General features: G+C 50.1%; 1 protein-coding gene across 1 annotated transcript; it reads right to left on the bottom strand.

Moving 5' to 3' along the window:
- Positions 1-3,736: 3,736 nt before the first annotated feature.
- Positions 3,737-27,050, bottom strand: C14H16orf96 (chromosome 14 C16orf96 homolog). Its single transcript, XM_035132195.2, has 16 exons — positions 26,426-27,050; positions 25,751-25,855; positions 24,756-24,824; positions 23,734-23,808; positions 21,735-21,873; positions 20,557-20,624; positions 20,318-20,428; positions 19,086-19,160; positions 18,218-18,382; positions 17,194-17,312; positions 15,490-15,552; positions 15,292-15,378; positions 9,842-10,001; positions 9,105-9,204; positions 8,634-8,720; positions 3,737-5,042 (listed from the first exon to the last, which is right to left on the bottom strand). Exons 1-16 carry the CDS (start codon positions 26,840-26,842, stop codon positions 4,897-4,899), a joined length of 1,986 nt encoding a protein of 661 aa, XP_034988086.1. The 5' UTR covers positions 26,843-27,050; the 3' UTR covers positions 3,737-4,896.
- Between the last annotated feature and the right edge of the window lie 11 nt (positions 27,051-27,061).

The following is a 27,061-nucleotide window of genomic DNA, read 5'->3' on the forward strand; positions in this document are numbered from 1 at the left end:
TGCTTCCCCACTCCAGTGCCTTTCCTGTATGCGGGGGGGGGGGGGTGTCACTTTTGTAGGCTTTTCCTGGAGGAAACCCACCCCTGTTGGGCTCCCAGCAATTCACTTCTCTGCTGTCTCTTCCACCTCAGCTCTGCCCAAGGTGGGCGCTGCCACCCACAGACCAAACCGCAGGCTCAGATTTAAACCGCCCCCCATGAAAAAGTGGTGGTGGTGGTTGGGGTTTTGGTTTTGTTCCGCTTTAATAACCTGCCATTTTTTTTAAAAGGGATTAAAGTTCTTTTCCAGGTGTGCTGTTTGTGGCATGGCTTGGGAGGGTTGTGATGTATGTGACAGGTTATGGCAGTTGGCACAGCTGTGACAGTTGGGTGAACAGTTAGGGCTGCAGGGTGGATGTCGCTCCTGTGTGTGTAACTCTTTAATAAACGAATAAACTATGACTGCAGTTTAGTAAAGACTGTTTTAGCAGCATTGCTTCCTCACTGCCGAAGTCCAGGGTTTCCTGGAGACATGACATGGTGTCAGAAGTGGGATAGTATAGGGCAGCGTTTCTCAACCGCTGTTCCGCGGCACAGTACTGTGCTGCGGGACGCTGGTTGGTGTGCCGGGAGACGCTGGCGACGAGAAGGGCGATTTGCTGCCCTGTCACGTGACTGGCGGCTGCCATTAGGGGCGCTGACCCGCCGGAAAGGAAGCCGGCCGGGTCACGACGGGGGCGGGGCGAGCGCAGCTCTCAACAGCCACCACCGCGGCTGTTTGTCTCGCTCTCGCTCCTCCCGGGGAGTTTTTTTGTCAGCCCGAGAGTGAGCGGCCTCTTCGGCAAGGAGTCCTGCAGAAGGTGAGGTGCTCTTCTTGCTAGCCCAGGGGTCGGCAACCCGCGGCTCCGGAGCCGCATGTGGGAGCCTCAAAAGGGAGCCTCACCAAGAAGCCCCAGCCCACACAGACAGGGACCGATCGGAGGTCGGTCCGTCGTTTGTTCCCTTCCGCTGCAGAAACTCCGCCGCCGGGGCTGCGCGCACGGGGAGAAGGCGGCGAGTGGCTCCGCCAAGGACATAATGCAGAACAGACCCGCAAAGGAACCCCCCCAACAGTCTTTTGCCATTAAACTCCAACTTTTACACCATGCACTTTTTGCACCCGTGTGTGTAATGATTACGTCTCCCCTCCAAACTAAACTAAATATAGGGCGGCACAGAGTTGGTGTGCCGCGGGATTTTTTTTCATAGAACAAGTGTGCCGTGGCCCAAAAAAGGTTGAGAAACACTGGTATAGGGATGTCTACTGATTGCCTTGTTTAGATCACGAGGATCAAGGCATACATGTTGTTGTTATTGTTGTTATTATTGTTGCAGAGGATGTTGTTACAATTGCAGAGGTATCAGATGGAGGTGAAGTATGTGCCAGGAAAAGAAATGTACTTGGCAGACACGTTATCTCGGGCCACGGTAGATCCACCAGAGTGTGATGCGGAGCCCATAGATGGTGAGAAAGTAATACATGAAATAGGTGAAATAGTAGTGCACCCTACAGGGGTAATAGCTATACAGGAAGCAACAAAACAAGACATACAGTTGCAGAAGGTGGCATCTTTAATATCGCATGAATGGCCACTGCATCTAAGAGATGTACCACCAGCAGCAAAAGCCTTTTGGGCGGTGAAGGACTCGCTGCGCTGTCAGGATGGTGTTCTCTATGTTGGTGACAGGGTAGTTATTCCCGCATCTCAAAGACGGGCAGTTTTGGAGCAGCTTCATGAGTCACATCAGGGTATGCAAAGAACAAAAATGAGAGCAAAAACAAGAATGTATTGGCCTGGTATGAGTAAGGAAATAGAAACATTCACAGAGAACTGTCTAATATGTGCTAAGTGTGCGCCAAAAAATCAAAAAGAACCTCTCATATCACATGGGATTCCAGAGCTGCCCTGGGAAAAGTTAGGAGTAGATATTTTTGAGTACAGGGCGCAACCTTTTCTGTTGGTAATAGATTATTTAGATTATTTCTCTAAATATCTCTAAATATCTTAGATATTTAGATTATTTTTCTCTAACTATCCAGAAGTAGTGAGTCTCCCAGATAAAACAGCAGGAACAGTAATTAGTAGATTGAAAGCAGTGTTTGCAAGGCATGGTGTTCCAAGGCTAGTTATCACTGATAACATGCCATTTGCAAGTCAGGAGTTCCAGCAATTTGCCCTAGGCTGGGGGTTCAAACAGTGTTTCAGTAGTCCAGGATACCCACAGTCAAATGGAATGGTGGAAAGGGCAATACAGTCTATAAAACTACTCCTAAAAAAGGCAGAGCAGACACATCAAGAACCCCAATTAGCACTATTGGAGTATCGAAATACACCGGTGACAGGATTGGTATACTCTCCTGCTCAGTTGTTGATGGGTAGAGTCCTGAGGAGTAAGCTACCAGTGACTGAGGAAGTGCTACGTCCTAAGATACCTGTGGGGGTGAGGGAGAGCCTCAAAAGGAATCAAGAACGGCAAAAGTACTTTGATGATAGCACTGCAAGGCCTCTTAGGCCATTGAAAGAGGGAGATCCAGTATGGTTTGAGTCAGCAGAGGGATGGTCCCCAGCTGCAGTCACAAGAAAGTGTGATCAGCCATGTACATACCGGGTAGTCACTTCATCAGGACACGAGTATAGGCGTAATAGGTGAAGAATAAGGCCTAGGAGTGTACAAACTGAGGAGAGGAAAGGTATATTGATTGGGAATAGGAAGGAAGCGATAATAACGGAGAGGAAACTGGGAGAACATCCAATATGCGAACGGATATGTAACCTCATATGGCAGGTGTGTGTGTATATGCCTCAAAGATATATGTCATGAATATGTATAAAAAAATTCCTTCAGTAGCACCTTAAAGATACCATCTGATGAAGTGTGCATGCACACGAAAGCTCATACCAAAATTAAAACTTAATTGGTCTTTAAGGTGCTACTGAAGGAATTTTTTTATTTTGTTTCGACTCAGACCAGCACAGCTACCGGTACCTACCTGTAACTATGAATATGTATGTTTATTATTGTTTATTGTTATTTATTGTTTATTACCGTTTATTATTGTTTACTTTATTATTATTGTTGTATTTCTGATTTTTCCTTTTCCTTAACTATACTGTGAAAGGGAGATGTGATGTTATGGCAGTTGGCACAGCGGTAACAGTTAGGTGAACAGTTATGGTAGGGCTGCAGGGTGGATGTCGTTCCTGTGTAACTCTTTAATAAACTAATAAACTATGACTGCAGTTTAGTAAAGACTGTTTTAGCAGCATTGCTTCCTCACTGCCGAAGTCCAGGGTTTCCTGGAGACATTACAGGGGTGGAGACTGGATGCTGCCCCTCTTCCAACCTTCAACTGCAAAGGAGCCTTGGAGCAAGGCTGACCAGAATGGGGGGGGAGCTGCCCCCTCGTGCCCCAGGCCAGGTTCCCATGCTCTTTCCAGGCAGGGAGGGCTGAGTTCAGCTCTCCCCCCCCCCCCCCCCGCTGCTCATCCTCTTCTGCTGCCTGAGGTGAAATGGGAGGGTTTGGAAGGTGTCGCCTGTGGCTCCCAGTGAGATCTTGCAGGGCTCTCATGAGATCACCCCGGAAGCCACCCCATCGGATTCTGCCATCTAAGGCAGCTATCTCTGTTGCTTCGTGGACGGGCCAGCTGTGGTCCTGGAACTTCGTTCCAGGCAACCTCCACTCAAGAGTTCCTCCGAGGCCAGGATGCGGCCAGCTGCACACCTCCTTACTCACATGGGGACGGGGAGGCTGTCATGCACCTTCCGTGATGTGGATGGAGGCTTCACTGCTCTGCGCATCATGTCCAAAAGGAAAAGGGGCCGGGTTCAGAGACCCCACAGCAAAGGATAGGAGGGGGACCTGCGTGTATCTGCTGTGTGCTTGGGGCTGACTCGCGGCTAAGGGGGGCCTTCAAAGGGTGTCCCTGTCCCAGCCTTCCCACCCACCCCAATATACCCGCAAAGGCCGCCCAGTGGTTCCGACCCCCCCACCCCAACTTCTGTGAGCCTTGCCAAATGCGACAGGAAGAACGGCTGGCAGCAAATGAAGAAAACAGATAAAAACTTTATGGGTTCTGCTTCTTCCTCGCTCAACAAACTCTTAAGTCACATCCACCCAAGGACAGAATCAGGAGTAGCTCCAGGGGGGTCTCATGGGGGGCATTTGGGGGTTTGTGGCCCTCCCTGGGAAGAACTGGGGGGGGCAGGCAGCAAGAGCTGGAGAGGATAAGTCACATGCCCACAGATAAAGTGGGGAGGGGGGGTCAATGCACGCACAGCTCACCTCCCTGCAAACTCCAGGAAATGCCCCCGTAATCTCTCTCTCTCTCTCTGGCATCTAAAGCTCTCCTTTCCCATTAAAATAAGACTCATTCGAACAACCTCCAGCTTCCACTTTGTATGTGGGCATGCGTGGATATGTGGGGAGAGGGACGAGCTGCATTGACTGCACCCCCCGGGTGAGAGGGCAGGGGACAGGGTCTTCCAAAAGGGGCATTCTGGCAACTCTGGGTGGGGGGAGAGGCTTCGGAGCACCTGGCCGGACCCCCTCCCGCTCCTGGCTGGGGGCAAACTCTGCCCCTCTCCTGCCAGCCCCCATGCTGCTCACCAACTGCTGCTGCTAAGCCCCCCCCCCAATCTCACAGGGGCAACTGGGCCTCTATAGGCAGCAGCTGGTGGCAGGAGGTGGCAAGGTCAGTGTGGCCTGGTGCCCCTCTCAGTTGGGCAGCCAAAGGGAAGGGGGGACGCCCAGCAGGGCAGCCCTGGAGCTACTCCTGAGTCGCAGCCCCACCTGCTGGGGGAGGGGGGCACCTGCAATTAACACAAGGGAGGGCCGGATGCTGGCAGAGCCTCCCAAAGGGCCAGCCACTGGCGCAGCTCACATGCCCGCCAACCTTCCACCGCTCTTGAAGTTGCTCTGGTTGAAGGTGGAGGCCACAGTCCCATCCACCGTCTCGAAGGTGATCTCTTGCTGCATCTGCATCTGCTGCTGGCGTCCTGGTGCTATCCTTCGGAGTGGAGGCACTGAGAGAGAAATTAGATGAAAACGATGAATCGTTGGTATCCAACACCAAGGAAAATTGCTAAAATGTACGAAACAAATTCTAAATGTGTTGGAAATGCAGAGAGAATAAGGGCACTTTCTGTCATATGTGGTGGACATGTACATTGGTAAAGGCTTTCTGGGAAATGATATATAATGAGTTAAAGAAAATGTTTAAAAATACATTTGCCGGAGACTTCCGGTCTGCTGTGGAGCAGAATGGCGGTGCGCCCCGTGTCATCTGACTAAAGACGGAATGGTTCGGGCTGATAGGGCACTGCCTAGGCGCCCCCGAACCCCCCCCCCCACGGATTAGTGGGGACTCCTAGGGTCCAGCAGAGTGCAGAGAACTCTCTCTAACCCAATCCCCCCATCGCGACAGCTGCGAAGGTGAAGGGGCTTGAGTCTGCTCACGGCTCCATCGCACCCCACAGCCAAAGCCACATACCATTGCCAAAAGAGAAACTGATGGAGTATGCAGAAATGGCGAAACTGATGGGGAAGATCCGAAACCAGGAAGATCAAGTATTTTCTAAAGACTGGAGTAAATTTGTAATTTATTTAAAAGAACACTGTAAACAGTTAAAATCTTTGGCAGGGATGTAAAGTCACTTGTAATGTGAACTTTTAAAATGGTAATTATGGTTATATAATAGATGTTGTTGTTGTTGTTGTTGTTTAGTCGTTTAGTCGTGTCCGACTCTTCGTGGCTCCATGGACCAGAGCATGCCAGGCACTCCTGTCTTCCACTGCCTCCCGCAGTTTGGTCAAACTCATGTTCGTAGCTTCGAGAACACTGTCCAACCACCTCGTCCCCTGTCGTCCCCTTCTCCTTGTGCCCTCCATCTTTCCCAACATCAGGGTCTTTTCCAGGGAGTCTTCTCTTCTCATGAGGTGGCCAAAGTATTGGAGCCTCAGCTTCACGATCTGTCCTTCCAGTGATCACTCAGGGCTGATTTCCTTAAGAATGGATAGGTTTGATCTTCTTGCAGTCCATGGGACTCTCAAGAGTCTCCTCCAGCACCACAATTCAAAAGCATCAATTCTTCGGCGATCAGCCTTCTTTATGGTCCAGCTCTCACTTCCATACATCACTACTGGGAAAACCATAGCTTTAACTATACGGACCTTTGTCGGCAAGGTGATGTCTCTGCTTTTTAAGATGCTGTCTAGGTTTGTCATTGCTTTTCTCCCAAGAAGCAGGCGTCTTTTAATTTCGTGACTGCTGTCACCATCTGCAGTGATCAAGGAGCCCAAGAAGGTGAAATCTCTCACTGCCTCCATTTCTTCCCCTTCTATTTGCCAGGAGGTGATGGGACCAGTGGCTATGATCTTGGTTTTTTTGATGTTGAGCTTCAGACCATATTTTGCGCTCTCCTCTTTCACCCTCATTAAAAGGTTCTTTAATTCCTCCTCACTTTCTGCCATCAAGGTTGTGTCATCTGCATATCTGAGGTTGTTGATATTTCTTCCAGCAATCTTAATTCCGGCTTGGGATTCATCTAGTCCAGCCTTTCGCATGATGAATTCTGCATATAAGTTAAATAAGCAGGGAGACAATATACAACCTACAGACAGAGAATCTCACCTAAGAGATCTACAGCAAACCTTTTTAGAACTAAAATATCCACCTGATGAAGTTAAACAACAGATCAACAGAACCTGCTGCAAGACAGACCCAAAAAAGAAAATAACAGAACACCACTAGTCATCACATACAGCTCCCAAGTTAAAACAGTACATCGCATCATCAGAGATCTACAGCCTCTCCTGGACAATGACAGCTCCCTTTCTCAAGATCTGGGAGGAAGACCTTTCATTGCCTACAGACAGCCACCTAATCTTAAACAACTCCTCACCCACAATAATACAACCACCAGATTTAACATGGACACTGGTACCAGAGCCTGCAATAAACCCAGATGCCAACTTTGCTGCCACATACACCCGGACAACATCATTACTGGCCCCAACAACATCCAACATACCATCTCAGGACTATTTAATTGCTCATCTTCTAACATTGTGTATGCCATCAAATGCCAACAGTGCCCTTCAGCTCTCTATATTGGACAAACAGGCCAAACCCTACGCCAAAGGATAAATGGACATAAATCTGACATCAGGAACCAGAAGACAGAAAAACCAGTAGGAGAACACTTCAATCTCCCAGGACATTCTATACAAGATCTCAAAGTAGCTGTCTTACTACAAAAGAATTTCAGAAATAGACTGGAAAGAGAAGTTGCTGAATTACAACTTATCACCAAGCTCAAAACCATGGAGGGACCTGGTTTGAACAGAGATATCGGATTCTTATCTCATTATACATGATAAGCAATCTTCAGCCATCTCAACCCTTGCTTTTTCATGCAAAACCATTTGCAGTCGTTTTCGGTCATCAACAGCTATCAGTCAGTCAATCACCCACTTCCACCACCCTTCTGAGTGATCCCCCCTCCCCTCCCCATCCCCACCCCTTCTCTACATAAGTGCCTGGGGACTTCTATTTCACTGTATCTGAAGAAGTGTGCATGCACACGAAAGCTCATACCAAAATAAAAACTTAGTTGGTCTTTAAGGTGCTACTGAAGGAATTTTTTTATTTTACTTCGACCCAGACCAACACGGCTACCTACCTGTAATATACAACCTTGTCGTACTCCTTTCCCAATTTTGAACCACTCAGTTGTTCCATATCCAGTTCTAACTGTAGCTTCTTGTCCCACATAGAGATTTCTCAGGAGACAGATGAGGTGATCAGGCACTCCCATTTCTTTAAGAACTTGCCATAGTTTGCTGTGGTCGACACAGTCAAAGGCTTTTGCATAGTCAATGAAGCAGAAGTAGACGTTTTTCTGGAACTCTCTAGCTTTCTCCATAATCCAGTGCATGTTTGCTATTTGGTCTCTGGTTCCTCTGCCCTTTCGAAATCCAGCTTGCACTTCTGGGAGTTCTCGGTCCACATACTGCCTAAGCCTGCCTTGTAGAATTTTAAGCATAACCTTGCTAGCGTGTGAAATGAGCGCAATTGTGCGGTAGTTGGAGCATTCTTTGGCACTGCCCTTCTTTGGAATTGGGATGTAGACTATCATATAATAGATAGATAAGGGTAAAAGATGCAGTGAATTTAATCTTAAAGATGGAACCCATGGAGGGAGGTCTAAGGGTTCGAAAGAACTCTGTATTTTAATGTTTGAAATGTTTTGGTTTATATGTATACAATTTTGAAACAACTCTGTATTTTAATGTTTGAAATGTTTTGGTTTATATGTATACAATTTTTCAAAAAAATGATTAAAAAATATATTAAAAAGAGATAGAGAGAAGCAACAGCCATTTTTGCTTTCTCTTGCCGTACGATTAAGCAACTGCAATACAGCCTTTGCTGGATCCAGGCTCATAGCACCCCTGTGGAGCAGGGATTCTCTTATTTGGCCCATTCTGCAGCTCCCGGCTGGTACCGTCCCCCCCAGATCACAGCCCCCCTCTCCCGAGTCTCATTCCAGCCCCTCTTCCCTGGTGCCCAGTTGCCAGTGTTTCCCCCAGCCCAGGCGTGCTTAGAGACTCACTTGCATAGGGGGAGGTGCTGAAGTCGGCATAGGCAGAGCGGGCTCTCTCCATTCTGTTCCCCAAGGGGGGCCGGGGGGGCTTCAGGACTGGCAGGGGAGGAAAGCGAGAAGCCCAGTCAGTCCACCACCGAAAGCCCCCGAACCTGCTCCTCCTCCTCCTCCTCCCCTTCCCCATTGGCCACATTCTTGCTCATTCATCTGCCTCTTGCTCCAGCAGGAGAGGCAATGTGGTGTAGCGGGTAGAGTGGCACACTAGACCTGGGAGACCAGGGGGAGAGCTGAGATACGCTGCTCGGAGCCCCTGTTTTAATTCTGCTTCAAGCCAGTCATGGCAAAAGCCCATCAAGAGAGCGAGAGAGCAAGAGGCCAGGTCCTTGTGTGGGTGAAGCCCCAGGCAGAAGGGAAAGTGGACCCCAAAGAGGACTGCCATAGACGTGCCCACTGCCCTCAAAGGAGAGCCCTGTGCCGCACCTGTGAATTCCCTCTGGAGGGCGAGGGAGCGCTCGAGTGCTTGGGAGCTCACACGGCCTTTGTAGAGGACGCCGTTGACGCCAAGGATGTTCACCTCTGCCTGAAAGGGGGACAAAGGCTGTGAGAGATGAGCCACGCCAAGGCCCAGTAAGGGCAGGACGGAGTGTGGGGAAAATGAAACAAAAGGAGGCAGGGCCTTCCCAGCGTTGGCACCTCCAGAGAGGTCAGCCTACACAATGACCTTTTTAGGCGCCACGTGAAGAAAATGGCAGTTGTAAATATTTCTTCCCACTGCTTTTTGTTTAGATTTTTAGTTTCAAGTTGCATTTTATGGTTTGTTTGTTTTTTACTCATGCTAGGTGGCATATAAATATTGGGAATAACAAAAAAACCGAACCCAACCCAGGCCCAACTACCAGCTCAGATCTCTTGAAGAAAGCATTGCCACCAAATGCCTTCAGAGAGGAGGAGAGAAGGAGCAGCAATTGAACCTCCATGTTCAGAGACAGTCTACCTCCCGGCAGTTCCGGGGGCTTTGGCTTTTCAGCTGGGCTTGCCGGCTTCTTGGCCAGCCCAGCCTGGCCACGAGCAGAAGGCTGGACTAGATGAGCCTTTGGTGCCCCAGATCCAGTGGGTCCACCCTTAGCTGCTGTGGTCCCTCAGGAAGATCTCCCACCCCACACCCAGCATCCTCCCCCGCCCGGCAGGTGGCTCAAGGTGGCCCAGTGGCCACTCACGTTGTCATAAGTGATGGCTGTTGGGTCTCCGTAGGGGTAGATGGTGGTGAGGTCCTGGGCTCTGGTCAGGCGTTTAAAGGTGCATGCTTGGTGATGGGCCTGGCACTGCCAACAGGTGTGCGGGGGCTGGGTGGCACTGGCCTCGATCGCCTCCCCGTCCCTGAGGAAAGAAGACCAGGCCAGGGGGCTCAACACCAAGGTGTGGTGCCCACCAGGGCTGGAGACTGCCAGTCCCCTGGACAATGGCACTCTCCAGAGAGGAGGCAGAACCCACCTGAGGGGTGCCGGAATGGAGTTCCTGTGAGTTCCCCCTGGGAAAAAAAGCCCTGGCTCTGGGGACAAAAGGGACCTTGGAGAGAGGCTGGCCTCCAGAGACAGGAAGACAAAATACATTGAACCGGAGAGGCTGAGGGCTTCTCCAAACTTCCTCTTGTCTCTCTGCCTTCCCCCCCCCCCCAGGGAAAACTGCTCTTTAGCGCTCAATCGGATTGAGCTCATGGCAGCTGGGTTTTCCGAAGTTTGCTGTTTGTTCTGGTTTAAAGAGAGAGGAGTGGGACGAGGGGGAAACTGCTCAGACCCATGTCTAGAAGCTGAAGCGGAAAACTACCCGGACGAGGGTTGCCGTATTTCAAGAAGTATCTAGATACAAACCCCCTTGTACAGAGCTTTTGGGGGGGAGGGGGTGGGGTGGGGTGAAACCAGGACATTTCGCCAATTTTTAGAAATCCCCCCCAAATGGTAATTTCGCCATTGGAGTCCTGGATATGTCTGGGGGAAACTGGACATATGGCCTGGGAGAAGGTGAGCTGAGCTTGGGAGACACTCTGTAGGTTTTGTGGTTTTGTCTTTTGGGGCTGTGTGTGAGTAAGTTTGTGTGCTTATTTGTTTTCTTACTTGTTTGTGTGCTTGTGCTGGTTTTCTAGGGCTGCTGCCTCTTGGATCTGCCTCTTGGATCTGGGTGACCCATCTTTTTGACCTAGGGCAGCAAATCTCATACGTTTGTTAGGGGGGACCTAGGCCTCTTCCTCTTTCCCCCTTGACCTCAAGGTTTTCAAGATGGAGGTGGAGGGAACAACCATTGTCACCTGCAATTCCTGTGCAATGTTTGTTTTCTTGCCAAAGGATGTGGGTAGCTACACCTGCAACAATTGCAAGTTGGTTGCCCTACTGGAAAACAAGGTTGCCCTTCTGGAAGAGAAGGTGCAGCAGCTTCAGGGGCGTGTATCTACGCTCCAGAGAATTAAAGAGCTGGAGCTTTTCTTGGATGCAGCAGAGCACACTGTCTGCACCAAGGAGGAGACAGGGGATCTCCCTGAGGAGGAGGTCAGTTCCCCAACACAGCAGCCAGATGTATGGAGGAACGTGACTCATAGAAGTAGAAGGCCCAGGGATCGCTCTGAGTGCTTAGAATTACACAACCGTTTTGAAGTGCTCATGGAAGACGAGGAACAGACTCCACCTGAGGATCTCTCCCTCATCACAGTTGATGAGGAATATGAAGACGAGCAACCAAGTCAGTCCTCTGGAAATATGCAGGTAACCTTGGAAGGGACAGCACATAGAAGAATCCCAACCAAGCCTATGAAGAGGCGTGTAGTGGTGATTGGGGATTCCCTACTGAGGGGTACAGAAGCAGTGATCTGTGGGCCTGACAAGATGTCTCGAGAGGTGTGCTGTCTACCTGGGGCCAAGATCAAAGATGTAACAGAACGGCTGCAAGGAATCATAAAACCCACCGACAAATACCCCTTCCTTTTGGTGCATGTGGGAACCAATGACACTGCAAGCCATAGCTTACAGAAGATCAAAAATGATTATGAGGCTCTGGGCAGGAAGTTGAAGCAATTAGATGCACAAATTGTCATCTCTTCTGTCCTCCCAGTTGAACGACATGGCCCAGGGAGAGAGGGAAAAATAGGGGAAGTGAACAACTGGCTTCGCAAATGGTGCAAACAGGAACGGTTTGGATTCCTAGATCACGGTCTGCAGTTTCTTGAAGATGGACTTCTGGCAAGTGATGGACTGCACCTCACAAAAGTTGGGAGGAATGTTTTTGCCACAAAACTCAAAAACCTCATCAGGAGGGCTTTAAACTGACTTATGTGGGGGAGGGAGACAGTGGTCCTGAAGGTAGGAGTCTATCAAATGCTGAAGATGATCATCCAAATGTCAAGGACCAAATGGAGCAAGCAGCATGCAGACCTAGTGGTGGGACGAAAATATCCTTAAATAAGAGACATGGGGGAATGATCAACGGTCTTCAATGTCTGTATACTAATGCACAGAGCATGGGAAATAAACAAGATGAACTTGAGCTCTTGGTACAGCAAACTAAATATGACATAATAGGCATCACTGAAACCTGGTGGGATGAGTCTCATGACTGGAATGTAGTAATAGAGGGATACAATCTATTTAAGAGAAATAGACCAAACAGGAAAGGAGGAGGAGTAGCTTTATATGTTAGGGATATGTATACCTGTGAAGAGATCCAGGATTTAAAACTTCAAAGCCAAATTGAGAGTATCTGGGTCAAAATTAAGGGAGAGAAAAACAACAGTGATCTCATTGTGGGAGTTTACTATAGATCCCCAAGCCAAACTGAGGACACAGATGATGCCTTCCTGGAACAGATGGCCAAGCATTCCAAAGGAAGTGAGATAGTAGTAATGGGGGATTTCAACTATCCTGATATTTGTTGGATGTCAAACTCAGCCAAGAGCATAAGGTCGAACAGATTCCTCACTGGCCTTGCAGACAACTTCATTGTCCAGAAAGTGGGAGAAGCAACAAGAGGATCAGCCATTTTAGATCTGGTCCTAACCAATAGTGATGACTTGGTTAGTGGGGTAGAAGTGGCAGGATCATTAGGTGGGAGTGACCATGCTCTTCTGGAGTTTATTATCCAGCGGAAAGGAGCAACCAAGCATACTAAGGTCCAAATTCTAGACTTTAAGAAAGCCGACTTCAGAAAACTTAGGGAAACGCTGGGTGAAATCCCATGGACAGTAATACTAAAAGGGAAGGGAGTTCATGATGGTTGGGAGTTTGTTAAAAGGGAGATATTAAAAGCACAACTTCAGGCAATACCAATGAGACGGAAACATGGAAGGTGCCTAAAGAAGCCAGGCTGGCTATCTAAAGAACTTTTGACTGAGTTAAGATTTAAAAGGGATATGTACAAAAAATGGAAAAGGGGGGAAATCTCCAGAGAGGAATTCAAACATATAGCCAGCACGTGTAGAGACAAAGTCAGAAAAGCTAAAGCACAGAATGAACTCAGGCTCGCCAGAGAGGTTAAAAGCAACAAAAAGGGCTTTTATGGGTATGTCCGTAGCAAAAGGAAAAACAAGGAAACAGTGGGGTCACTCAGAGGAGAAGATGGTGAAATGCAAACAGGGGACAGAGAAAGGGCAGAACTCCTCAATGCCTTCTTTGCCTCTGTCTTCTCCAAGAAAGAAAACAACGCCCGACCTGAAGAATATGGAGCAGATGATTCAGCAGGGGAAACACAGCCCAGAATAAGTAAGGAGGTAGTACAAGAATACTTGGCTAGTTTAGATGTATTCAAGTCTCCAGGGCCAGATGAACTACATCCAAGAGTATTAAAAGAACTGGCAGAGGTGATTTCAGAACCACTGGCAATAATCTTTGAAAATTCCTGGAGAACAGGCGAAGTTCCAGCAGACTGGAGGAGGGCAAATGTTGTCCCTATTTTCAAAAAGGGGAAAAGAGAGGACCCAAACAATTACCGCCCAGTCAGCCTGACATCAATACCAGGAAAGATTCTAGAGCAGATCATTAAGCAAACAGTCTGTGAGCACCTAGAAAGAAACTCTGTGATCACTAAAAGTCAGCATGGGTTCCTGAAAAATAAGTCATGTCAGACTAATCTGATCTCATTTTTTGACAGAATTACAAGCCTGGTAGATGAAGGGAACGCTGTGGATGTAGCCTATCTTGATTTCAGCAAGGCCTTTGACAAGGTGCCCCATGATATTCTTGTAAAGAAGCTGGTAAAATGTGGGCTAGACAATGCTACCATTCAGTGGATTTGTAGCTGGATTACTGACCGAACCCAAAGGGTGCTCATCAATGGCTCCTCCTCATCCTGGAGAGTAGTGACTAGTGGGGTGCCACAGGGTTCTGTCTTGGGCCCAGTCTTGTTCAACATCTTTATCAATGACTTGGATGATGGGCTTGAGGGAATCCTGAGCAAGTTTGCAGATGACACCAAGTTGGGAGGGGTGGCTAACACCCCAGAGGACAGGATCACACTTCAGAATGACCTTAACAGATTAGACAACTGGGCCAAAGCAAACAAGATGAATTTTAACAAGGAGAAATGTAAAGTACTACATTTGGGCAAAAAAAATGAAAGGCACAAATACAGGATGGGAGACACCTGGCTTGAGAGTAGTACATGTGAAAAGGATCTAGGAGTTTTGGTTGACCACAAACTTGACATGAGTCAGCAGTGTGATGCAGCAGCTAAAAAAGCCAATGCAATTCTGGGCTGCATCAATAGGAGTATAGCATCTAGATCAAGGGAAGTAATAGTACCACTGTATTCTGCTCTGGTCAGACCTCACCTGGAGTATTGTGTCCAGTTCTGGGCACCACAGTTCAAGAAGGATACTGATAAGCTGGAACGTGTCCAGAAGAGGGCAACCAAAATGGTCAAAGGCCTGGAAACGATGCCTTATGAGGAACGGCTTAGGGAGCTGGGTATGTTTAGCCTGGAGAAGAGAAGGTTAAGGGGTGATATGATAACCATGTTCAAATATATAAAAGGATGTCATATAAAGGAGGGAGAAAGGTTGTTTTCTGCTGCTCCAGAGAAGCGGACACGGAGCAACGGATTCAAACTACAAGAAAGAAGATTCCACCTAAACATTAGGAAGAACTTCCTGACAGTAAGAGCTGTTCGGCAGTGGAATTTGCTGCCAAGGAGTGTGGTGGAGTCTCCTTCTTTGGAGGTCTTTAAGCAGAAGCTTGACAGCCATCTGTCAGGAATGCTTTGATGGTGTTTCCTGCTTGGCAGGGGGTTGGACTGGATGGCCCTTGTGGTCTCTTCCAACTCTATGATTCTATGATTCTATGATTCTATGATTCTAAGTGGATGTCTGCAGCCCGATATTTGGAATGGTGGGGGTGGTTCCCCTGCACAGGGCGCCAAGCCGAGGGGGTGCAAAATCGAGAACATCCTTAATTGAGAAGACCCATTTGGGGGAGCCAAATCTTGGCCTTGCGCAGGGAGCCATATCATGAAAGATTACCCTTAAGTTTGGTTGAGCCCCGATTCTGCCTGCCCCTGATTTGAGATGCAGAAAGGGCCCAGGCTGCCTGTCCCTCCCCCCCCTTAGCATCTCTCTGAGTGGGGTGATCAGCAGGGGAGGGGGCCCCCAACCGCAACTCCCGCCCCTCCCATTGCAGTGCCCCCTCCTCACTTCTTATGTAGCCGTGCCAGGTGTTCGTAGCCGCTGGCACTAGCCGGACGTTGGCGAGCGCTGCCCTTCCGCATGGTCACCATGTGTCTGCAAAGAAGGAAAGAGAGGGGGGTGAGACAGGGGGGCCCAGGGCTGCCTCCCCGCCAAAGCAGCCACCCTCCTCCCACCCCACAAGATACCAAGGGGTTCTGTACTCACGGCCCAGTCATCATGGTCACCGGCCGGTCGCAGGAGATGCACTTCACTCTCTCAAAGAGCTGCCTGAAAAGCACAGAGAGACCCAGTTTGACCACCTGAAGAAGGACCACCTTTTACCATCCATCTTCCATGGAATAACCCTGAAGATGTCTCACGTGGCAGGTTGGGTGGGGGTCAAGCACCTGCAGGGCTGGCAAGACAAGCCAGCCTCCTTGCCAGCCTGCATTCTGCCACTCGGGCATCTGTGCCAAGCCCTGTGTCAGGAATGTCCCTTCCCAGAGCAACAGCGAGGGCTCCGAGGACCAGGGGGGGGGGGGCAGGCAGAAAGTGACAGGCTTGCTTTCTTCACAGGTGGAGAGTGAAGCGAGCCCCTCCCGCCCTGGAATGCAGGTCGTAAATTCCCAGGACACCAAAAGGCGTAGACAGAAGGGCAGCAGGCTTCAGACACACTCTCAGGGGAGGAGGGGCAAACTGGACAATCTGCTCATGAGTCTCCTCGGACTAGGAGGATGAGCAGAGTTCAGGCTTGGTGTCAGGCCAACAGAAGGCAGAGCAGGTGGCGTATACCCTGTTGGAGAAGAGTCTGCCCTCCAGTGGGCTCAACTGACCCATCGAGTGAGGAAGATTGAGCTGTGTGCTCGGGCTGAACTACTGTGTAAATACCTTCAGGGCCGGTGCGTCCATTTAGGCGAACTAGGCACTTGCCTAGAGCGCGTAAATGGAGGGGGCACAAAACCCCCGTGCCGCCGTCGCCCTCCCACGGCGCGCGCGTTCCTCCCGCCTATGGAGGAGCAACGAGTGAGCAGTGGCGGCGGCAGCGCCCGTAGCTGAAGCCTTCAGCTATGGGCGCTGTTGCTGCCGCCGCCGCCACCCGCTCGCTGCCGCCGCCGCTGAAGAGCTCACAGCGTCCCCTCCATAGGCGGGAGGCGCGGGAGCCAAAATGAGAGCTCAGTGCCCTCCCGCCTATGGAGGGGACGCAGGGGCATCAGCGGTGTTGTGTGTGCGTCATGACACGTGACGCATGTGCCGGGGGTGGCGCCAGAAGGTGATTTTGCCTAGGGCGCAAAAAGCCCTAGCGCTGGCGCTGAATACCTTGAGGCAGATTTGCAGCAGTGCTGCAAAAATTAGTGGCCACTGGCACTGCAGAGGGGATGCCCTTGCCTGACCTCTCATGACGATGGAGAGGAGATGCTCAGCCCCAGCTTCCCCTCCAAAAACCACCCCCACTCACTTTTTTTAATTAAAAATTTATTCATTTTATGAATAAATTTATTCATTTTATAATAATAACAAACAATACAGTAATAAAACATCACACAACACTACAATAAAAAACAAAACAAACAAACAAAACAAACAAACAAAAACAAAAAATACAAAAATTTCACACTTATAAATCTCATTTCCTTAACATTTTGAGGTGACTTCCTTCAGTCTCCCCATCTGAGTTTCATTATATATTAACTTAATAATTTTTTATCATAATTTTAATAACATTATATAAATTCTTAAATACTAATCACTATCACTACACCTATAGCCTATAACAACTTCCAAATATGTTCCAAATTATCAAATATTGCAATATTTTTTAAAATAAAATTTAAATTTATTCCAATCTTCTTCCACTGACTCTTCTTCCTGGTCACGTAGTCTCCCCATCAGTTCGGCCAGTTCCATAAAGTCTCTCCCCTCCCCACTCACTTCTTAAAGCCGGCGGCACTGTCTGCGTCAAAGCGGGGGCCCTCTTTCAGGTACTTCTTGACAACCTGCCACACCTCCTCCAGCTGCCGGCTCAGAGGGTCCAGGGCCATGCGGTCCAGCTGTGGGGAGGTGGCAGGAGTGAGCCACTGGTCAGTCGCACTGTGCACGTTGGAGTTAACACTTCATAAGCAAGGACAGGATCCGCACAGACTTGGCGGACTGTCTGGCCAAATGAGCACAACAGCTCATCCACAGTAGGTCTTGCCCCTCCCCACAGATCAGTGGCTGAGACTAAAGGTCGAGATGATATACGCATTTTAATTAAAAAAAGTCCACACATCTGACTATGTCTCCTCCTCTCCAGGGTTTCCCCCAAGCAATCTGAGACTATGCCTCTGTGAAGCTAACTTCTCCTCCTCCCTCTTCATGCCTCTCCTGGTTCTGGGAGACCAGCAGGAGTTGCAGCAGCAGAAGGACACCCCTGTGCCTCTTCACCAGCTGGACTCATCTCTGCCTCTTGGCCTCCCTCCTCTCCTGTTTCAGCTTCTGCCTCTGATTCTGGACTTCCCTCTGCCACTGACTCTCCCAGCTCACATAGCCCTGTTCCTTCTTCTGACACCTCCTCCCAGTCTTCTCCCTCTGACCCCTCATCATCGTCCCACTGCCACTCCCCAAGCTCTGAGCCTTCTTCCCTTGGGGGTTCCCCAGCTACTCCCTCCCACCATTCCTCTGTGTCCAACCAGCCCATGACACCAGGCAAGGAATGCCAGGAGGTTTTGAGCCCTGGGATTGCAGGCTGGGAACTTTGCCCACCGCTAAGGATGTCTGTCAGGGCTGGGCCACAACTGCGGTGGTTTCCGGGTTCCGGTGAGATCTTGCAAGAGCCGAGCAAAATCACACAGAGGTCTCCGCTCTCGCAAGGTCTTGCTGGAACCCGGAACCCGCACGATCCCAGTAAGCGAGGCTTCAGCCGGGCTGCCCCTGATGCCCGCCTGCGCTTGGTGGCTCTGCCAGGCTCCGTCACCTTGCAGTCCATGTCGATGAAGAGCTTCTCCAGGGCCTTCTGCCAGTCCTGGTCCTGCAGGGACATCTTTTGCAGCAGGTCCTGCATCATTTCGCTCAGCTGGGCGGTGGCCGACTGCAGCTCCACCTGGTTCACCATGGCCTCCAGCTGGCTCTTGTCAGCTTTCTGCGGGGAGAAGCAGCAAGACCCTCCCCAGTGCCTTCCAGCAGCAGGGGGGCCAAGGAAGACAACCCCCCTAGAGGCTAAGCCAGTGATGGGCAACCTTTTGAGCTTGGTGTGTCAAAATTCGCCAAAAAACCGAGCATAACTCGGGTGGTGTGTCACTTCGAGAAAAAACCCATAATTTTGGTTTTGGAGGTTTTTTGGGGGGGTGCAAAAGTTGCTTTTTTGGGGGGGGGAATGCCCCAAATCTGCTGCGCTTTTTGGGGGGGAAAGAGAACAGAAATAAATGACTAATAATACCTTCATTGGAACTAACACGCAGCACCAACATAAGTCTACCAAAGCGCCAAAAAACCCAGCACAGAACGGGTTAAAAAATGAACGCTGTTACACCCAATCATCGTCTGCCAAAGCGCCAGAAAAAACAGCACAGAAAGGGTTAAAAAACCAATCTCTGGCTACCAGCAACAACAACAACAACAAAAAGGGATCCGGGTTTTAACAGCAGAGACAAGCTGTAGCGTGAGGAGGAGTGGGAGAACAAATGGGGGGCACAGCGCGAATGGGCCGATGGGGAGCGTGTCAGCAGTGAGGGCTCTGCGTGTCACGTCTGACACGCGTGTCATAGGTTCGCCATCACTGGGCTAAGCTCTCAGAGTGGGAAGGGAGGCAAGAGCCCCCTCCCAGCTCCACGTGGGCCACTTACCACGTTCATCTCTTCCTGGATCAGGGCTTTGTCCGCCTTTGTGATATCCAGCTGCTCCAACATGATGCGCATGGTCTGTGAACAGGAACAGAAACCACACTTGAAACCGGCATTTGTGCCCCAAGATTATTCGGAAGACACGCGGGTGTCCAGGCACTGGGTTTTTGTTTTTTGTTTTGCACAAGCTTTAAAGTGATATTTTTCATTATACAATACAATAAAAAGCAAACCAATCTAAGCAAGAGAAAAACAACAAGATGATAATAATAATGATAATAATAATAATAATAATAATAATAATAATAATAATAATATATTATTTGTACCCCGCCCATCCGGCTGGGTTTCCCCAGACACTCTGGATGGCTTCCAACAGAGATAAAAATACATTAAAATGTCACACATTAAAAACTCCCCTAAACAGGGCTGCCTTCAGATGTTTTCAGAAGAGAAGAGAAGAGAAGAGGATGGAGGAGAATACAAAGCTCTCTCTCTAGGGATAATATTGACCCTTGCCTCATCTAGAAGGGGTGGACCCTCCCAGCTCTTCCCTGGGAGATCTTCCCTGCCCCTCACACAGGCATTGGCTGGCAGCAAGGCAATAATGCACCAGCCACATCTGGAAAGGCAGAGGTGGGTGGGGGAAGTTTTGAGATGCAACAGGCCAGGGATGGGGAACCTGCTGCCCTCCACATGTTGTTGGGCTCTTAAACTTCCATCAGGCTGAGGGATGATGGGTGTTCAAAGTCCAGTTGCAGTGGCTGGGGCAACCCAGTCAGATAGGCGGGTTACAAATAATAATATTCTTCTGTTTCTATATAAATAATGTAGGAACTCTCACCACTGTAACTAAACCAAGTTGTACTGCCTGTGTTTTCTGACTGATGTATGGGAAAGCACATGAACCTGACCTTTGGAGAGTATGTAAGTAAACCATTTTCAATCACCCAACGTGTGGTCTTTCTCTACGCTAGGCGAAGAGGGGAACTTTGGAAGAGACTTATTTAAACAGCCTATATCTCCACACTTTGCTGTGGTTTTAAATCTCGGCTGGGGCTCTCTCACCAAAGAATACTTGCCCCAAACTTGGATCCTGGCACCCAGGAATTCTCCTTTTATACCCTATATTTTCCTTGCCATCAGCAGTGACGGCTATTGAGAGCTACTAGCTAGCTAGATGGACCCCCCTTCTTATTTTCTTACAGAGTTTCCAGGTGAGTGATGCTGCTCACCTGGATGTCTGACGTGCTCTTCATCAGCCTCTCCACCCCCGTCTGCAGCTTCTCGCACTGATCCTTCAGTCTCTGCATCTGATCCATAGTGCCCTGCAGGGATTCCTTCCCCTGGGGAAAGCAAGCAAAGCAGCTGGGAGACTCAGCAGGGGCACCCTTGGGTGCACACCCACCTGGCAGCCAACAGCTGGGGTGTGTGAGCGCCCCCTCCCCCTCCTGCCCCGTGCTCCAAAAGTCACCTTCTCAGCCTGACTTTGGATCCAATTTATTCGCTCCAGCAGATTCTCCATTTCGGGTGAGGAAAGGCCTGCAAGCAGAGAGAAGGCTCACAGCTGGGCTGCCTCATCCTCCAAATTTCTGGAGGAGGGAGCAAGTGATGGATCCTAGTCACTGTGCCCTCCGCAGCCAGCCACACTTCTGAATCCCAGTGTCTGGAAACTGGAGGAAGGAAAAGTTGCTCTTCTATGTGGGCTGCGATACATAAGTAGCAGTCAAGTACAACATTCCTTGTTTTCCTAGAGTGGACATGCAGGTGAAAGTTTGGTCCAGCCAGTCGAAAACTTCCTGTTTCCTCCTGACTGAGACATACTTCCTTTGCATGTGACTAGAGGTGGGCGTGACCTTACCTGTCCAAGTAACAAAAGGAAAAGGCACGCAGCACCCTCTCTCTTTTTGACGTCATCCGTCATTGGAGTAGTTTTTTTATTAATAGAGATGCTCTGTTGGCTTCCAGCAAAGTGAGGACACTGGGATTATCCCCACATGGGATAGATCCACATGCATATACTTTGTAACTAAGTCTGCCTTCAGGGATCAAACCGTGAACTGAATGTGAGTAAACTTCTTTTATATACTTTACACAAGATTGTGGCGTGTTTATTCTTTTAAGAGGGATATAAGGGAACCTAATAGTGAGAGGCTTAAACAAGCCTGCAACCAGCTATCCGCTGTGCGTTTAACAGGGGAATGTAAATCTCTGCTAAATTATAGAACTTGCTATCACAAATTAGGAAGGATACAGTATTAATAAACAATATATCCTCTCTTGCCTCCCTGAACATTCCCACACTGCACATGTCCTGCTTACTGGTTTCCCTTTGGGGCACCTGGTTGGCCACTGGGAGAGCAGGAGGCTGGGCTGGATGGGCCATTACTCTGACTCTGGGGGAGCCAAGGGAACTGTAACAGAGGGTGCCTCTGAGCATGCAGAGAGCGCATCTCCACACTTGGCCCCTGAGCTTGGCTCCAGACTGGCCCACCAGCCTTGCAATTCTGCCCCGGATGTGTGGGCAGGGCCTCTGGGTCAGAAGGTGTCAGCCCCAACGGGGTGCTGCTCCCCCCACCCCACCCCCCAGTGTATGGCTCTTCATTCCCATTGCCATGCTTGGGGTGGGTGTGGGGTCACCTGAAGACTCACCCCAAAGGCCGGCCTGCTTCATCTGCTCCTCCAGCTGAGTGATTTGGCCCTGCAGCACTTCGTGCTTCTCGGGCAGCTGTCCCAGGGTAGCCAGCAGTTCCCGGGACGACTTGTCAAAGACATCCGGTTCGGGGAAGCTCTGCAACATAACCAGGAGAGACCGTGGAGGGGAAACCGGGATGGGTGGGCTGAGAACGCCTGCCTTGCATGCAGAACGTCCCAAGATCAATCCCTAGACTGGGAGAGACCCGGAGAGCCACTGCCGCCAGCCAGAGCAGACAAAACTGGGCTGGGTGGAGCAAGGGTCCAACTCAGGCATCCCCAAACTGTGGCCCTCCAGACGTTTTGGCCTACAACTCCCATGATCCCTAGCTAGCAGGACCAGTGGTCGGGGAAGATGGGAATTGTAGTCCAAAACATCTGGAGGGCCGAAGTTTGGGGGTGCCTGGTCCAACTGTTTGAGCCTTGAGTGAGAGCCATTTGACAGGGAGACAAACTCATAGAATCCTAGAGTTGGAAGGGACCCCCAAGGGTCTTCTAGTCCAACCCCCTGCAATGCAGGAATCTCAGCTAAGGCAGCCATAGCAGATGGCCATCCAACCTCTGCTTAAAAACATCCCAGGAAGGAGAGCCCACCGTCTCCCGAGGGAGACCATTCCACTGTCTTTTTTGTTATTATTTTTAATATTAAAAATAAGCTTTATTGAGATTAAAATACACATACAAAATCTAAACCACTAAACAAAATAGAATATTAAACAAAACAATACTAACAAAACTCAAATGATAAATAATATTGGTTAATCAAATAGCAAAGTAAAGAAATAATAATTACAGATTAATACAAACCAAGGATTAAATAAACAAAAGATTAAACCCAAATATATATAAATCATAATATAACATAAATAAATTATAAATAAATCATATATAAATGTATATATCATGACATTCCACTGTCAAAGGGCTCTCACCGTCAGAAAGTTCTAGCTTAAGGGCTACTCGGGAAACCTGAGATGTGGCGGTCAAGGAGAAGCAGGCTTCTGTGGGATACCATGGCCTTTGCATGAACACCAGAGACTTGGCTGCCTCCATGATGGGTGATAATGGGTGGCATTGGCAATGGGAAGAGGATTGGCCAGCCTTCCATGGACTGAGCAGGGGGGGAGACTGAAGGAAAGGCCCCCCGCCCCCTGGAGGCAGCTATATGAGCTAGCTGAGTTTCTTGACTTCCAGTGGCAAACACAGGCTCAGGTGGCAAAGGGTTGCCATATTTCAAACGGTGAAAATCCAGAGAGAAAAGTTGTTGAGCTCTCTCTCTCTCTCTCCCCCCCCCCTGCCCCGATAGTCCTAGAGCAGGGGTCAGCAAACGGTTTCAGCAGGGGGCCGGTCCACTGTCCCTCAGACCTTGTGGGGGGCCGGACTATATTTTTGGGGGGGAAATTCCTATGCCCCACAAATAACCCAGAGATGCATTTTAAATAAAAGGACACATTCTGCTCATGTAAAAACATGCTGATTCCTGGACCGTCCGGGGGCCGGATTTAGAAGGCAATTGGGCCGCATCCGGCCCCCGGGCCTTAGTTTGGGAATCCCTGTCCTAGAGACAGCCTATATTTAAAATGTGGCTCTTTTTTGGGTGGGGTGTTATTGGGTTATTGATTTGATTTTGATTTTATATATTGTGGTCTTTTCTGTGAACCGCCCTGAGACCTCCTGGGTATAGGGTGGTATATAAATAAAATAATAACAAACAATAAATAAATATTCTGGATATGTCTGGGAAATTCCGGGTGTGTGGCTACCTTGGACTGTCTGGGAGGGGTCTTCTGCCACTCCCTTCTAGTGGAGGTGGGCTAAGGATTGAAGGGGGCGCCTCTGCTCGGAGTTTCTCCTCCCTCCCCTTCCCACGGGGCTGCAGGATCTCATGCGAGGGCCGCCAGGGCGTGGCGGCTGGGAACCTGCCTTCCTGCCCCTCCTCCTCTGTCCCCACACTCACCTTTCCCGTGAGCCTCTCGAAGAGGGTGGTCCAGCGCACCAGTTCCGAAGGGTCTGCCAGAGAGCCCAACACCGCCTGCGTTGGGAAAGGAGCAGGTGAGCACCTGGGTGGGGAAGGCCATCGCTCATGGCCCAGCCTGGGAGCGACAAAGGCTGTAAAGAAACCAGGGGACTCCCCACCTCCCCAGATGAGCTCAGCTTAGCTAAGTGGTCTTCCCGTATCGCCAGCCTCTGTCCATGAGCCACACTGAGTCACTTGTCTTGGTAAAGAGACAAAACCCGTCTCCCCCCAACACTGCCTGCCTTGCTGAGCCGCTTCGTGGAAGGTTCCCTGATTAATAAACCTGGGACAACAGCCACCTCCGGGATTCCTCACCTTCATTGTGCTGCTGGAAGACACCCCTTGACTGCTCTGATTTGGTAAAGCATTTATCGAGGTGCTTATTATTAAATTTATATCCCACCCTTCCTCTCCGAGCTGACCAGGGCGGGCGCCTGACGTTCCCCTCGCCTGCATCAATGCCCCTGGAGAGAGCTGGGCCAGGAAGAAGCAGGGCAGCAGCAGCAACAAGAGGCAGAGAGGGGTCAAGAGAGAGGAGTGTGTTGTTGTGCTCAGAGTGAGCCGTGGGTGTCCTGGGCTCACATGCAAGGCTGGCTGGTCTCCCATCTAAAACAGGGACAAAGCCTGCCTCTGGGGAAGGAAGAGGGTCTGCCTGGAAACCGCAGGAGGGGAGAGGGCTGCTATGGTGGTGGCTTTCCCAGAAGAGGCATCTGGCTGGCCCCTGTGAGAACAGGATGCTGGACTAGATGGGCCACTGGCTCTTAGGTAGGCTCAGAGCCAGCTTTGAGAAGAGCCACCTGGTCACAGGAGGCTGGAAGGAAGGCATCGCTCTCGTCCTTCTTGGCTCCAAACACACAAGCAACATTTAAGCTGCCTGTCCATCCTCAGTACAGAGCACAAGCATCCTTTCCGCTTTCGCGATGTAGGGCAGGGTGGGTGGGAGTCGGGGAGGTTGCACTCACCAGATGCTCCATCTTTCTGGCCTGCTCATCTAATCGGGTGAGCCGCTCCCTCATTTCGTCAGCGTTGAGCTGTTTATTTATCACATGGTTATTATTATGTAATAGTAAGTCGTATTATCAACTTTGGTCTCTAAGCATCTTACACAAAAGCCACGAGCAAAACAATGGCATTGAGGATTCCACACCCACACTCTCCCACCGTAACGCTCCAGAAGGGCATCGTGGGTCAGGAGGACCGAAGCGGATTGTGCCCCAAAACCAGACCTTGGCTGGAATGGGCCCAGGGAATGAGTTTCCTCCAACAGCATCTGCAGGTGAACTGTTGCCACTCTGTCAACTCGCTCCCAAAAAGTGTATTGGTGATCTGGGCGGCACACAGAGTTGCACAGAGGTGGGTGATTTTGCCCTCAAAGCACCTTGCAAAATTGTCCCAACCTGGCTCTGGGGATTAGGCTCTCAGGGTAGATGAAAGCAACCATTGCACCGCTTGGAAGACCTCCAGTGGATGAATAGTTGGAGATGCAACGAAGGTGACAAAGCAGGCCACCTTTGCAGCCTCCCCTGCCAAGAACTACATGCTCTTAGGCGTGTCTGGTGGCCCTTGCAAGACTTGCGCCCCAGCCATCTTTGGGCCTGATTGTGACCTCATAAACTAGGGGGCTGCCCCTGCTCTGGAGGGCTGGAGAGGGGACTCGGGTGCAGCTGTGCCAATGGCCCACTGTGCCTTGTTATTGAAACAGAACAGCTGGTCTTGTTGCTAATCATAATAAAAACAATAGTACAAAGAGGGGCTCTGAGCATGTCCAGAGTGCCTCCCCATGCCGGCGGAGTAACCACAGTTGGGCTGTAGATCTCTGAGAGGCACCTCTGGAGACCTAGCCCAGGCAGGCTTCATTCTCGGGGGGGGGGGGGGCTCGTTTTAAAATAAAAATGTCCACTGCCCCACTGCAAGATGCCACTTCCTGGTGCTGTCTCCATCTTCTGGGGATACTCACTTTGGTGAAGTTCTCCTTCAGCTGCCCCAGCTCTCCTTGGAAGCCTTCTGTGGTTGTTTGCAGGGTGCAGATGTTGTTCAGCAGATCCTGCAAGGTATTCATGGCCTGAACAGGACAGAGAGGGAGTTAGTGAGGGCTGGAACCAGACAAAGAGACCTGGGGAGATAGATCATCACCAGGAGAGCTGGGCAGAGCTGGCCATTGATAGGAACTATGGAAAGTGTGCTCAGTACACACACACACACACACACACACACACCTTTTCTGCAAAGCTCAGGCCCTCTCCTGTTCTGCACAAGCCACCCGTTTCTGCTCTTGGTCATCATCTGCATGCAGACCTTTGAGTTCAGAAGTCAGATATGGCCCAGGGATGGGGAGCCTAGGACCCTCCAGATGTTCTTGGGCCACAACATCCCTGGCATGTACCCTATGCTGGCTGGCGCTGATGGGAACCAGACCCCAGCAACTTCAGGAGGCCTCACCCATCCCTGCCCTAAAGAGGCAGGGCCATTTGCAGACCACCAGCTGATCATGAATGGTGGGCCATTGCAAACATCATGGTCCCTTCTCTTTTGCAGGTAGTGGTGCAGGGGGCCACATCCAGGTGTGCTGCGCCAGCTGCCCAGGAAAAAGAGGAAGGAAAGAAGGCGCCTCTCTTCTTTTGGGGAGACTCACCTTGGTCATCCCGGCCTCATTCATTTCCATCTTCTTCTTCAGCTGCATAATTTGCCACATGTCCTGGGCTGGCTGGATAGTTCCTTGGGTGCGGGCCAGCAGCTCAGCGGTGGTGGGAGTCTCGTTCAGGAAATTCAGCTGCTTCTCGAGTGCCACAACCCTGTCGTGCAGCTGGTGGAAGATGGAGCTGGATTTCTTGGCTGGCTGGTCCACTTCGGTCACGCTTGTGGCAAGGTCTTTCGGGGGCTTGATGAAGTCCAGCTCATCGTCGGTGATTTCCTTCTTCATGTCTTTCAAGTTGAGGTGATCCAAGAGGCTGTGCAGGAATAAATGGAGGGCGTTGAAGTTGACATTGCCCAGTTCTGGTGTCCCAATGGCCAGGTTAATCAGCTCTGCAAAGGAGATGCTGTGGGTCATGATTCTTCCAGCAGCTGGCCTCCGGAGAAACAGGTATCGAGATTTCCACTCCGAGGTTAGCTAGTTGTCTTGGGGACAGGACAGCAACACAGCCCAGTGGGTTCTGAGTTAATCAGTCACTGACAATGTGCGCATGGGATTTAGCTGGGGGAAAGAGCGTCAGGCTTGCTGCTCAGAGTTCTGCTCGGTGCGGAAAGTTTCTGCTGGTTGCTAGGAGAT

Source organism: Zootoca vivipara, chromosome 14, assembly GCF_963506605.1.
Source record: "Zootoca vivipara chromosome 14, rZooViv1.1, whole genome shotgun sequence".
Lineage (NCBI taxonomy): Eukaryota > Metazoa > Chordata > Lepidosauria > Squamata > Lacertidae > Zootoca > Zootoca vivipara.

Coding starts and splice junctions, on each gene's coding strand:
- C14H16orf96 (XM_035132195.2), bottom strand. CDS start 26,842: ATGACCCACAGCATCTCCTTTGCAGAGCTGATTAACCTGGCCATTGGG. Junction 19,161..20,317: donor AGAGCACGTCAGACATCCAG/GTGAGCAGCATC, acceptor TCCTGTTCACAG/ACCATGCGCATCATGTTGGA. Junction 8,721..9,104: donor CCTCCAGAGGGAATTCACAG/GTGCGGCACAGG, acceptor CTCCCCTGCCAG/TCCTGAAGCCCCCCCGGCCC.